Source organism: Marmota flaviventris, chromosome 5 (genome assembly GCF_047511675.1).
Source record: "Marmota flaviventris isolate mMarFla1 chromosome 5, mMarFla1.hap1, whole genome shotgun sequence".
NCBI classification, from domain to species: domain Eukaryota; kingdom Metazoa; phylum Chordata; class Mammalia; order Rodentia; family Sciuridae; genus Marmota; species Marmota flaviventris.
In genome coordinates this window covers 61,254,980-61,269,397 of record NC_092502.1, presented here as the reverse complement: position 1 = coordinate 61,269,397, position 14,418 = coordinate 61,254,980, and the positions used below count along the sequence as shown (strand labels likewise).

Here is a 14,418-nt window from a genome sequence, read left to right as displayed (position 1 = left end):
CCTACCCTTCACATATAGGCTTGACCTCAGGCTTCTCCCTGAGAATGAGTAGGGCCAGACTGAAGGGGGTAAGTCTATTCAGGGCAATGAAGATCCCTGCCACCCCCACCCGTCAGATCCGGTGGGACATCAGTCTGGTGTTGAGTTTACGGAAGAAAGATCGAAGCTTGCAAATCTTGCACTTTTTCTTGCGGCGACCCCGGGAGAAGCTTCGAGACCTGCCTTCCTCCTCCTCTTCTCCCTCTTCTTCCTCATCACTGGCCCAGGGCCCCCAAGCACCCCCATTAAAGTCAGGATGAGCCCGGGGATTCTCAGCCGGGTAGCGCACAGGAATGGCAGTGCGGTTATAGTCGGCCAGGCGAGCCAGCAGGGTGCGGACCACATCAGGCCGCTGGCCAGCTAGGTCCTCTCGTTCGTAAGGGTCGGCGCTGATGTTGAAGAGCCACACAGCCTGGCGGACGCTGGCCATGCGCTCCAGGTTCCACCAGCTATCTGGGAAGGCAGCCAGTGTCTGTGGAGGGATCCAGTCACCATAGCCGGGGTCTCCCGTCAGCAGCTTCCACTCACCCACACGGATGGCGGCCTGCACAGCGGTGTTCCAAATACCAAACCCACCCTCCAGGGAGCCGTGCCGGGCGTGGTTGTAGAGCGGATCAATGTTGTGCAGGATCTCTGTGCGTGGCGAAGCCCGGCCTTCGCTGATGGCTGGCCACACATCATAGCCATCTAGGCCATCAGCTGCCGATGCAGTGCCACCAGCCAGACCCACCAGAGTTGGGTACCAGTCGGTGATATGCACCAGTGCCCGGCTGGTCCGGCGTTTTCGCTTGAGTAGGGGGCTGTGGACAAAGCCCAAGCCTCGCACACCACCTTCCCAGTAAGTGCCCTTGCGTCCTCGGAGTGGCCAGTTGCTGCCACCCGAGAAAGTCTGGCCACCATTATCGCTGGAGAAGATGATGACACTGTTGTTGTAGAAGCCATAGCGCTTGAGGGCCCAAGTGATGTTGCGCACAGCCTCATCCATGCAGGTCACCATGGCTGCGTACTTCCGCCGGGCCACGTTGCCCATGCTGCGGTAGCGGTACAGGTACTCGCGAGGAGACTGCAGCGGCGTGTGCACTGCCTGGAAGGCCACGTAGAGGAAGAGGGGCCGCCGGGGGTTGTGGCTGGCCAGGATGTGGCTGGCGCGCTGGGCATAGAGCATGGTGGAGTACTGGCCACTGAGTCCCCAGGCCACGCTTTCACCCTCGTGCAGGTCGAAGCCACACACCCCGGGGCCATCACAGTTGTCATAGGTATAGTAGTCCACGTTGCCTGTGAGCGAGCCCAGGAAGGTGTCAAAGCCCCGCCGGGTGGGCAGGCACTCCTTTCGGTAAAAGCCCAGGTGCCATTTGCCCACCATGTGAGTGGAGTAACCTGCCTCCTGCAGCTTTTGTGGCAGTGTCACCTGGTCCAGGGGTAGACAGTTGGGCTGGCGAGGGCGGATGATGGAGTGCTGGAGACCTGTGTGGATCTGGTACCTGGTCAGGGGAAGGGAGGACACAGAAGGCAAAGATGAGCTACAGACCACCGCTCCTGCTAATCCCACCCCCAATAGCACTCTGAGGGGGGCTCTGGTGCCAGCACTATCAGCAAAAGATGGTAACAATAACCACCAGGTACTACCTAAGGGCTCAGCATTCTCATTGATCCACAACATTAACCGAAATAGGTATTTTCAGTTGATATCATTTTATAGAGATCAAAGCTCAGAATGTTTAAGCCCAGGATCACACAGCTAGGGAGTTGAGAAGTTAAGAGAAGTTGAGAAGTTAAGAATCTAGATTAATAATAATTAATAAGTTGAGAAGTAATTAATAATTAATAAGTTGAGAAGTTAAGAATCTAGATTAATAATAACATTGATAATAGCTAACACCAAGCACTCAGTGTGTCTTGGCACTGCATAAGTCTTTTTTTTTAATGAATGATCTCACTAAATTGTCACCACCAACTAGAAGGTACCTATTATTATTTCCATTTCCCAAATAAGGAAACTGAGGTTTGGCAGGTTAAATCACTCGCCTGGTAATTCACATAGTTAGTAATTGGAGTAGGATTTGTATCCTAAGTAGTCTGGCTCCAAACTTCAAAGGTCCTGAGCAGTAAGCTACCAAATTGCTGTGGAGCCTAGAGCAAGTCCCATTCTCCGGAGCAAACTCATACTCACTCTTGAAAGCCCTACCCAAATGTTAGTCCTGCTGTCATATCTCCCACTGCTTTCTTGAAGAATGAGTGACTTTTACTTCTAGGGCCCCCAGCATTTAGTACACACCCTCATTGTCCTATTTGCCCTTGGGAGTATTCCCAGTTGTACATACTCTCAGACCCAGTGATATGTAATGGAACTGTCCTTTCCTTGGCTTTGTATTCCCAGCACCAAAGTCATGTTGAGAGGACTCTTGGTTCCTTGTGGAATGGACCAATGAATGAACAAATGAATGAATGAGTGATGACTGTCAGAGGGTTTTTAAGCCAAAGGAGACTCAAATCCTCACCTAATTTATTCAACTACTCTAAAAAAAAAAAAAAAGATCAGCTGGGTGCAGTGGAGTGGCACACACCTATAAATCCAGTGACTCAGAGGCTGAGGCAGGAGGCTCAAAAGCCCAAGGCCAGCCTCAGCAATTTAGCAAGACCCTCCGTAACTGAGACCCTGTCTCAAAATAAAAATAAAAGGGGCTGGGAATGTGGTTCAGTGGTAGAGCACTGCTGGGTTCAATCCTCAAAACACAGAAAGAAACCAAGGTCAGAGGAAGAGAAGGGTCACTCAGGGTCAGGGGCAAAGCAGACTTGAACATAAATCCAAGCACAGTGCAAGCAGGAACTCTTCAGGTTGCCCCCATCTCCTTTCATGTGGGGACCTCAGTTTGCTCATGTTTACAAGGGGGCTAGCTAGAATGGGAAGCCTCTAAGACCCATCTAGTTCCCAAATTTTAGGAGACAAAACTCCCACATGACTGTGAGCTCATGCAGTCCCTCCATCCAAGTCACTCAGGCAGGCTAACGCCCTGCGGCAGGAGTTGATGTTCCGCAGAATTCTGAATTCCTCATTTATTCATTCATAGCCCTTCTTCCCCGTTCTGTGGTCAAGGACCCCATGTGATCTGTTTATGGTGTCTTAAAAGTCCCAGAGTAAATAAGAAGCCTGGAACTTCACAAATGTGTTAGAATCCCACACCTTTTTCTCACCCTCAGGCATCCAAGTTAGTCAAGACCTGAGTATTTGACACCTTAAATGCGGGGAGGAGGGCTCTCTGTTTTGGCTTCCTTATCTTAGAGGTGTTATTTCGGTTAGCTATAATTAACTACTACTGTCATATTAACATTATGTGCTACACACATACATTATCTCATTTAATCCTCATTTTAAAAGCCTACAGGGAGACTCTGATTACACCCATTCTACATATAATGAAACTGAGGCTTGACAAAATGCAGAAACTGGCCCACAGTCAGACAGCTGGCAAGCAGTAAAGCTGAACCCTGAGCCCAGTCTATCCACCTCGTGCTCAAAAGCTTTTGCTGATACAGCCTCTCAGGGCCTTAGTCAAGCTAATAAATGTCTGAACTTGATAGAAGCACCCTAGGATCTGAATCCCAGGGGAGCCTCTGGGTGGGGCTCCATGGAGCACTGGCTTGTAATGTGGGTGGGCCAGCTAAGAGTCACCAAATCCCATTTGCAAATAAGTAACATGAGAAGTATTGGCTCACTCCAGCTTCTTTCTCCAGCTTCACCAAATGTGACTGGATGCATTAACAAATGCTAACAAGATCGGTAAGTATCTGTCACATGGAGCCAGCTGCAGAGGGTGGGGGCAGAGGCTGGGCAGCCACGCTCAGCTAACTTCACAGATCAGGGGCTGGAGAGCTGCCTTTGCTGGCTGCTCATTCCAATGCTGCTTAAACCTAAAGTCTCCGCTCTCCAGAGAGAGAAATGCTAACCTGTGCACAACTCTTCTGGAAAGCGGATTCCTCCTTCCTCCTCAGGGGGTTAGTGATGTCTGGCACTCCCATGCCCCCCCCCTTAACTCATGCACACCTCACCTCTCGTCCTCTTTCTCCTCTTCTCCCTCTGTATCTGGACCTAACCGCTGAGTGCCAAATAGTAGAAAAAAAGGGCTCTTCTCGCAGCCCTATTCCACGAGACCCCAACATGGGCACAGGTACCAGGCTGAGCTGTCCCTGACTTCGTGCCTCAGTTTCTCCCATCCAGGAGAAAGAAGACTAAGGCTCTGGCTCCTGAGATCACACACAGGACTCTGGGGTAGAACTTGAGAGAAAGTGTGCCTTGGCCCCCTTCCAAGGGGGATTAACTTCAGCCCAGCCAGAGGATTTTCTCCTAAGTGGCCAGAGTTTGCCTTCCACACCCCCACCTCCTGTTTCCCTGCTCTTTTAATCCTGTAATCCTGCTGCCTGCCTGGGGATGACTCCTTTTGGAGAGAGCAACACATCTCCTTGGGGCTCCCAGCCAACTTGGAACTTGGGAGGATTTTGCAGATGGAAGAACAGAGACTTGGTGAAGTGAAGTAACCAGCCCCAGGCTACATGGGTCTCAGCATCCTAGGCGTCTTTCTTTTCCACCTATCAATTCCTTAGTGTTCTCCCAATGTAGTCATCTAACTACAGGGAGGTAGTGCAGGGACCCAGATCCTTCTGGTGACACCAAGGCTGCCACTTATGGATATCCAAACAGATCATATACAACTCATTCCATGCTCACTGCTCCCTTTCAAGATAAAAACTGCTCTTTGACCCATTGCATAGACAAGAAAACTGAGGCTTAGAGAAGTTAAGTGACCTGCACAGAGGCTCAGAGTCTGTGAATAGAAGCAGTATTCCAAATAAGTGTCAGAGGCTGCCATGTTCCTCTAACAAAGGGATGACCAGATGTCTTCTCCACATGGTGTGAATGTGCATGTCCTAGAACACCAGAGTGAGATCTCAAAGATTAACAAATCTAGTCAGTGTAAGGGGAGGGAAATTGAGGCCCAGAGAGGCCAAGGACTTACCAACCATCCCACAGCCAACTAGAAGCAAAACCAGCCCATAGTACGGGTTTCCCGGGTCCCAGAAAGGGTTGTTCCAACAGGGAAAATATATTGAGTGTGTACTGGGGGGCTTGGATGCCCAGCCTCAAGGGTCCGGGCCATGCCTACCTGCCAGTGAGAAGCTGACTCCGAGAAGGTGTGCAGATAGGCTGGATGTAATAATTCTCCAACTTGACGCCCTCGGCTGCCAGCCGGTCCAGTGTAGGGGTCTCAATATCTGAGCCATGGTAACCCACGTCGTGATAACCCTGGTCGTCGGTGAGAATGAAGATGATATGGGGAGGTTGCGGTGGAGCGGCCGAGGGCTGCTCGCCCGCCTCCCCGGGCCCGTCAGCCACGAGGCTCGGCTTGGCCCAGTCCCAGGACAGGTAGCCGAAGCTGAGCAGGCTGACCAGAGAGAAGCCGGTGAGGGCGTGCATCGCCAAGTCCGCCGGCGCGTCCCTGCTCGAAGGGCTCCCGGGCCTCACTGCCTCGCGCGCCCAGGGCGCACGGCCCGCCCGCCGGCCTGGGTGCTGACAGAGCGCTCAGTGCCCCCGGGGGTGGCCCAGTGTCTTATCCCGGACGGGCAGCCCGACGGCGGGGTCGGACCTGCGCGGCCGCAGCGGGGCGCTCCGGGAAGGTCAGGCCCGGGCAGAGCCGCCTCCCGCCGCCGGATCGATCGCCCGCCCCGCGCCGCCCTCGATCCCTCTCCCCCAGCTCAGCCCGGCCAGCCCGAGACGCGGCGGAACGGCTTCCAAAAAGTACTCTCCACCATCCTCTGACTCTCCTCTTCCTTTTTACCCCGGTTTTCTCCCGCCTCCTAATTTCTCTTGCCTCTGCTTTCCCTTCCTCCTCCCCCCGACCCTCCAGCCCGGGGCGGCCTCTTGGCCCCTCCCGGAGTCCTCAGAACAGTCCGGCTCCCTGCAGGGCGGTGGGCAGGACCCTGGCGGGGAAAGGGAGGGAGACACGGGGTGGGCGGGCCTGGGGGGGACACCGCGGGAGTGAACGTGAAAAAGTTGTAACATCTGCCGGGCCGAGCCCCAGGTGGAGAGGCGGGACGCCGGAGCGACAGCTCCGCCCCCGGGCAGGGAGCCCAGGCCCGCTCAGCCGGCCTGTTCCAGCGCCCGCCCCTGGACGGGATTGGGAAAAGGAGGGAGGGGGGCTGCTTGGAATTCGGTGGAACAATTCCGGAATGGCCCAGTCAGACATTCCTTCATCACGAAGTCTTAGCATCTCTAAGTGCCAACCCTAGAAGGGATGCGCACCACTCTCTAGGCCAATGGAGTCATTCTACAGATGAAGAAACTGAGGCCTTGAGATGGATTGGGAACCGGGATCTCTCCTAAATCAGAGCAAGTTAGTAGCTTCTTCTCTGGGGTTCATAATGGCTGCCTAAGATCAGTTCACTTCTGTGAGCCAGTACTTTGGCAAGTTGGGACCTTGCCAGCTTTTCTCTCCTCTACCCTTCCCCTTCCTCATTCTGCAGTTCCCAGATAGACTCTTAGGAGGGTGGGACTGTTGTATACATATAAGGCATATCCACAGGGTCAGGCACACAGTGACAGTACAATCAGTATCTGTTGCATGAATGGAGGGATGCATAGGCTTCTGGGGTCACCCAGGCCAACTCCCACCAAGGAAACCTTCACACAAAAGCTTGCTGACTGCAGCCAAGTAGTCATGGGTGCAAAGACAGAGGCAACTGCATGCCTAGGGAAGCCCTGGGGCTTCAGTGACTCAGAGACTACACCCTTGTTTCTAGCTGTTCACTGGTTGTCACCCAAAAATGTGGACCAGTGTCTCCAGATGCTCTAATTTTTTTAAAAAAGAACACCCAAGTCTGGATTAATATGAGAATATTCAAAGTATTAAGTGCTAGTAACTAATTTAAAGCAAAATTTAAGCATTGTGTGTGCCAAATCGAACTTATCTGAGCAATATATCAAGCCTTAGGGCCATTTGCTACCTCAGCTCTGCATCATCCATATCCAAATTTTTACTATGCTGCATTTTTAAATAGAAAACCAGGTTAAACAAAAAATCATTAGGTTTCTTGATTCCCAGGACTTCAAAGTTTAACATGCACACTGCTGAACTCCAGGAGTGTGTGGGTAACACTGAATTTCCCGACATCATGTGACCAAAGACCCGCTTTTTTCCAGAGCTTCTTAAGAGATCAGTGTCTTGGGAATTTTGGGAAACAAAACCTGCCCAGGTGCATTCACTCTCCTAGCACCTTTCCCCTGCCAAGATCCTTCCCTCTCACTTAAAACCACTGTGTGTGGAGAAAGAAACCAGACCTCAAAAATAGCAAAGAGGAGCCCGTTGTGAATCTCCATTTCGAAATGAGGGCTGCGTGGGGCCAGCCACTCCTGTTTGCTTGAAGCCCCATATTTAGGGTGACCAGATTTATCAGAAGGGAAAACTGAGCCTGTTGTTCTGGCAGAAGAAATGTGGAGGACAGACAGGAAAAGCACAGCCTCCTGAGGGGAAGGTTGCTAAAATGGTGCTTCCGGAGGCTTCAGCAGAGGCTGTCCTGGGTGTCAAAGTGGGGCAAGTCACTGGAGGTCAGGGGACCTGTGCTTTGCATCACTTATGTTATCCCAGACCTTGGTCAGGAGGAACTAACTAACTGGTCAGGGATGCCTTGGCCTTGCTCCATGCCCAAAGAAAAATGGTGAGGGGGTGGGGTGGGGATTTAGCTTGGCCCCCAAAAGGGCCTGGGGATGAGATTGGAGGCTGCAGATCTCTGTGGAGATGTCACAGGGACAAGAAAGGAAGTATTTCAGAGTTCAAGACTGTAGGCTCTGACATCAGACAGTTTCAGCTTAAATCCTGTCATTTTCATGGGATCTGCCCTTGGCAAGTCATCTTACCTCCCTCCGTCTCAATTTCTTTGTCTATAAAGTGGGATAATGATATAAATGAGGCACAGCACAATTCTCAATAAGGTGTCCCCAGCTATAGTAAGTACTCCACGGATGTGAGTGGTTATGATTCTTCTCTGTGCTTTTGAGAGGAAGGGCTAAGTCCTGTGGGTGAAAGTTACTAGGAGACAGATTCGGGCCAATTTAAGGGATCACTTTTATAGGAACTCTGGCAATCTGCTTAATAAAAGGATGGCAGTAATGGGTAAATCACCACGTGGAGAGGAGTGGGCGGGCCTCTGAGGCCAACTCCTGTTCTTCAAAGTTCACATTTCTTTTAGGAGTTTCTTAGTAATCACCTCAAATCCACAGCAGCCTCAGAGGGCAGCATTCGCCCTCTGGTGCTCTAGGGAAATAAGCACTGACCGTCAGCTCTTTCTTAGATGCCGTTACACCATTGGGCCAGGCTGGAACATTTAAACCAGACGTTTCCAAAGTTTCAAGGACAACAAAGCAGAAATAAACACAAAGTGTAATGCGAATCCAGGTCATATCTCTTTCAAGATTGGCTACGCGTCTTCTCTTTGTGTTTCCTTCAGAGTACTTACTCCCTTCATCCTCTGTGACAAAGTCCATCAGTCCTACCCTGACCCTGGTAGTCTCTCAAAGCTGATACACTTAGTAGTCTCACACTGAGGCCTCAAAGGAAGGCTCTGCAAAGCTGGCATTCCCTCTCTGGCCAGCTAACCCAGCCTTGCAACTTTCCATCTCAGGACCTGCTGTTTCCAAGATGACTGACATCAGCAATGTTCCCCCATACAGGAAAGATCCCTTCCCATTCACACAGATGGGCTCTCATCCCATAACTCCACATAAAAATGCTATAAGAATCTGGCTGTGGTGACCTGGGAGGCTAAAGCAAGAGGATCTCAGGTTCAAGGCCAGCCTTAGCAACTTGGCCAGGTCATAAGCAATTTAGCAAGACCCCATCTCAAAATAAAAAATAAAAAGGACTCAGGATGTGGCTCAGTGGTAGAGCACCCCTGAGTTAAATCCCTAGTGCCAAAATAAATAAATAAATAAATTACAAGAAACCTAACATTTGCCCATGAAATGCAGATCAAATGTGGCCGGGGTGTTGTCCTGTTACTTCCTGTCAGGAATTTCACTTCATTAATGAAATCAGACTTCCAGAAACACTGATACAGGACTCATTTGTTTTGGAGGTAATAGAAAAGATTCCTGAACGAAAACAGGGAGAAAAACTAAAGGCCTTTGAAAGTTCTTTCCAACTTAAAAATGTCATTATTTGACTATTTGTGCTCAGACAACTTTTTGGAATGTGGAAATATGAAAGTGAAAAACTGAGTAAGTCTGTGTTTTGGCTTCATCTTTCATTGCTGTACGAGAGAGAGAGAGAGAGAGGATATATATATATATATATATATATATATATATATATATATGTATGTATTTGGTCACTTTGAACTCAAATGATCTTAGTATAGATATTATTTCCTTCTGGCTTACTGCCCTTGGCAAAGATCCTATGCACAGATTGTGTGTGCTGTCACCCTCTTGCTAGAGGTCAACTTGTCTAGGCTGGACCACATCAAAAGACTTGCAGGAAAACACAGAAGGCTTCTGAACAGTCCAAAATTGATCATGCAGAGGAGAGCTCCCAGGCCTTCCTCACTCCAAGTCTGCTGGCCCCAACTTCACGCACAATTCTTACAAGACTAATCATCGCATTCCCTGTCCATGAATATTAGAAGCAGTTCAGAGGGACTATATAATATTACTATATCACTATATAGTAATACAGTTTCACAGAAAAACATTAGAGAGAAATAAAAGAATAAACGTTAAATCCAGCTGATGAATTCCGAAGTCTAGGAGATCGGGGCTACTTGGCGCAGCAGGAAAGAGCCTTATGTATGAGACCCAAGGACATCACCAGCCCAGAAGTGAATGAAGAATTGCCCTCCAGAGTTTAAATTCTGTTCAGGATCCTCTTTTTAAGAAAACCAGAAAGGCATCATTTATTTTATTTTATTTTGGTACAGGAGATTGAACCCAGGGGTGCTTAACCACTAAGCCATATCCCCAACCCTTTGTATATTTATTTAGAGACAGGGTCTTATAAGCTAAATTGCTGAGGCTGGGTTTGAACTCGAGATCCTCCTGCCTCAGCCTCCCCAGCTGCTGGGATTACCGGCGTGTGCCGCTGCGCCATCCATCATTTATTCTTTAAGGCCTTCATCCAAAATAGTCGGCATGGAAGTGCACAGTGTATGTTCCGCTTCCGTTGCAGGGCCAGGCTTAGGGAGGGAGGGAGGTCCTCAGTGGGAGCTGCCACGCTGTGATGCAGGAGGTCATTCTCAGCAAGCCAGCAAGAGTGTGCTCACTCCCGGTGGCAGGCCCGCCATTTACCTTCTGCCTGCTCTTTGCAGTTCCCAGGTGCCACCATTACCTGTTCTCATTTCAAGCCCCATATGGTTTGGCAGCTGAAATGGTGTGTGGCCAGAATCCCACTTCTATTGCTATCTGTCAGTCCACGTCCTTCTCTCAGGAAGAGGAGATCCCCCAGGTTCACCTTAGTCATCTTGCTCAGTGATCACTAGCTCATACTGCAACTCCCATGATCCCCATGATTGCATCATTAATTATAGTCAATTAATGATCAATGGAAAGCTCGGAGGAGTTTCAGAAAGCCGTACTGGAGAGAGGATGTGTCATAGAGAGTAGGTGGCAGGGGTGCCTGCTAAGTGTCCACGTAGGGAGTCCAGGTGAGACACGCCTGCCACATGAGTCAGGGCCAGGGGCACCTAGAGGCCCAGTGTCTGCTGGCTATTACTTGGGTAAAATGGTTCTTGGAGGAAAGGAGTTTTCCTCTTGATGCTGGGTACCCCTTTGCATTTCTGGGGGAAGACCACACTTCCCCTCTGATGCTTGCTTCTGGCACTCTGGGTGGTCCCACCAAGTGCCCTTGTCTTAGTGGTCAGGATCCCCATATCAGGCATCTGGGCCAGCAGTGGCAAGAGCCTGGGCACCCAGAGTCCCCTTGCCTTTAACCCTTCATGGGGCCCAGCCCTGGGCATTTCAATGGCTTCTTTCTCTGGCGCTCAATGAAACATTCTTCCGAGTAGATTATTGAAAGCAGAGCTCCTGCTGCACAATGGGTGCTCTGTGCTCACAGCCGCTGCCCAATCTGTTTGCCCAGCCCGACTGCGGCCTCACCTCTCTGCACACTCTCCGCCCTCCACCCACCCGACCTGGCCCCACTCGGAGGCCAGCTCAAAGGGAGGCCATATGAAAGGACTTGTTCTCCGGGTTCTCAGAAGTTCCCGCCACAGCCTCTGCCAGCCTTGGGAGGAATTGGCCTAAAGGGACTCAGGCCTGCCTCTGGCCCATCCATCCGGGGCTCTACCCACTTTGATGTCCAGGGGCTTCTGTCCTCACTAGTCAGGGGAAGTTTTTTCTCTTCCATGTGCTGCATACACGCACACACACACTCAAAGAAAGAGAAGTCCCAGAGAAACAGTGGAGGGAGGATTCTAAAAAAAAAGAAAGGCTCTTAAAAGTGAGGATGCCAGGCTGCCCCCAGCTCCCATCCCAGATCCTTCATAGGTTCAGGGAAGGAAAAGAGAATATTCTGGTTAATATGTGATCCCTGGCACAGATTGCCATGGTCTAGCTTAGCACTGCCATTTGCTAGCTGTGTGACTCAGTTACTTGAGTTAAACTCTCTGTGCCCCAATTTTCTTATTTATAAAACTAATAATAATAATAATAGTACCCACTTCATAAGGTTGTTGGAAGGATTACACAGACAAGACTCATGAAGCTCTGCACACGGTGCCTGGTGTATAATAAGCTCTCTCAAAATGATAGCTATTGTTATCATTGTTCCTATACTTAGATTCTATTGTCAGTATACTTAGATTCTATTCTTACAAGTATATAACCTCAGGACAAAAATCTGCATGCCCCTGATCAAGTTATTCTTCGCCTGTGAAATTTTTAATGGCTACTAGCTGTCTGTTGTAAGCTCAGGCTCCTTCATCTGACATCCAGCAGCAGAATTGTGTCTTCCTCCTTTATGATAATGGTCACTGAGTACATGGAAGAACAATGATTACTGTTTTCATTGTTATCATCTACTGAACTTGGAGATACCTGCTGTTCACACAATTAAGGAGACCCTGCCTCGGGAGGGGATAATGAATTGATATCAAATTGACACTTGAAGTAATAATAATAATAATAGCAATTTGAATTTATTGAGCACTATTATGTTAGGTAATGTGTACAACTCTTTATATCAGTTAACTGTTTTAATTCCTACATGGTCCTATGACATAAGAAAAATTATTATCATCTACATCTTACACATGAAAAAACTGAGAAACACAGAAAGGGTGGATAATGTATCCAAGGTCACCCACACACAGCTAGAAAGTATCAAGGCCAAACTTGAACCTAGGTCTCAAACCTAATGCTTACTCTATTAAAGATCCTACCATGTGCTCTCCTGTTGCCCAGCCTGTAAATGGGATCTCCACTCTCCTCTCTGCACATGGGTGATTAGATGCCACACTTCCAATGCATCAGAATGTCCAGGCATCCCCCAGAGGCCCTGGGAGGTCTGAGTGGACCTGGGAATGGCACAGATTCACGCCTTAAGAGGCTTCCCTTGGCGGAGCCACCTCCACGCTGTGCCTTGCCTCAGGTTCCAAGTGGGAATGGAACCATCTTTGAAGCTCCTCTCAAGACCTGTTCTCTGCCCTTCCTGTTCCCTTCCTGGGGCCCCTCTGCCTGCTCTACTAGCTTTGGAACGTCCCAAAGCCCTTCAAGGCAGAGGCTTTCTCTGGCTGCCTATCTTCTCAGACCCAGGTGTCACCTGTCATCTCTACTTCTCTATGAGCAACCAAAATCAGTTTCCCAGGGCAGCACCTTTCTGTTTTTTTTTTTTTTCCCCCTAAGGGACAGTGCCACCCAGCTTCCCCCTCCCCCTGCACCCTGGACTTAACTAGACAGCTGGAAGGCAAGGATGCTCACTAATGACAGGGATGAAGCTTGCCTCTGTTCCTATGGCAACTGCTGCGCTCTACTTAGTCAATCACTTTTCAAGCTCCTGCTGGTGTGAAAGTTATTTTGCATAGAAGTACTTAACCCTTATCCAAGAACACTGCTCTGGTCTTTCCGTCCTTCCAATCCTTTACAAATTGATTTTCTCTTTTCCCCATTTTGTTGAAGTTCTTTAATCTTGAAAGCTCAGCTCAAATTCCACCTCTTCCAAGAGACCCTTCCAGACCCACCCCTGGCATCCCCTCCCCATCCAGTCAATCCCCCAGGCATGTTTATGACTCTATTAGATCACAGTGAGCCTGTTTCACAGTTATTTATGTGTCTCCTTCTGAGCCCCTGGTGAGTGATCGGCCCATAGTAGGTGCTAAACAAACATTTGTTTGAATTTATTTGAATTTCCCTTTCAGGGTTTTTTAAAATTACTATTATTAACAGCACAGACCGTTACTAATAATCCCTTTCGCTTGTAAAATTATTTACAGTTTATATATAGCTTCATGCTGGAGGGCATTGCTTTAAACCCCAGCTCCACCCTTCCTGGCTGTGTGACAGTGTGCAGGCTTGTAACCTCTCCCAACCTGCCTCTCATCAGCAAGATGGGTGGTTGTAAAGATTAAAATAAATGTGTAAAGGGCTTATTTTGCACAGGGCCAGATTGCCTAGTGATGCCCCAATAAATGTTAGCCACTACTATATAATTCAGCATCTCAGGACCTCACAAAAGCTCTCGTATGGGAAAAAGGGCAGGGATTTTGTTAGTGTCAAGATTGTCATCAATGACAGGTGAGGTGACAGAAGCTCAAAACTGGGAAGATTTGCCCAAATATTCTGACTTTAGTCAAACACTGTGCCAGCTACCTGTGGTCTGCCTTGCAACCATTTCGTCTTTCTTGGTGACGGAACTCAGATGTTCCTTGGGAAAAATAAATAAATAAATAACTACTCCCTCTTCCACCAGTGGGTCAACTCCAGAGCATGTTTGGACCATGAGAGCATCAATCATCCCTAGCCAAAGTGACTAGTTCAAGAACAGGCGAGTGACCCAAGCCTACGTGATGAGACTTAGTTCTGAGATTTTTGTTTGAATATTTGAGAATAAGTTAATCCCTTTCCTGCTGGACATGGAGCAAGAAGACTAGAAGCCTAGACCCACCTGGGGATAAATCCAAGAGAGAGAAGGCCAAGTCAGCAGGACAGATGGATTTTTTATGATCTCATTTGAGCACATGAATCTTCCCAGTCATACCTGAAATTAGAATTTGGTGATGTGACCCAATATATTCCTTCTTTCTTATATCAGTTTATGTTGGAGTCTGTCACTTGCAACTGAGCAAGTACCAACTACCACGGGCACACTCCCTCCTCTGCCCAGAAGTCGAGGATCTCCTTAG

General features: G+C 49.1%; 1 protein-coding gene across 1 annotated transcript; it reads right to left on the bottom strand.

Annotated features, from left to right (window-relative positions):
- On the bottom strand, positions 1-5,509 carry Arsi (arylsulfatase family member I). Its single transcript, XM_027949360.2, has 2 exons — positions 5,199-5,509; positions 1-1,520 (listed from the first exon to the last, which is right to left on the bottom strand). Exons 1-2 carry the CDS (start codon positions 5,507-5,509, stop codon positions 113-115), a joined length of 1,719 nt encoding a protein of 572 aa, XP_027805161.1. The 3' UTR covers positions 1-112.
- Positions 5,510-14,418: the final 8,909 nt, after the last annotated feature.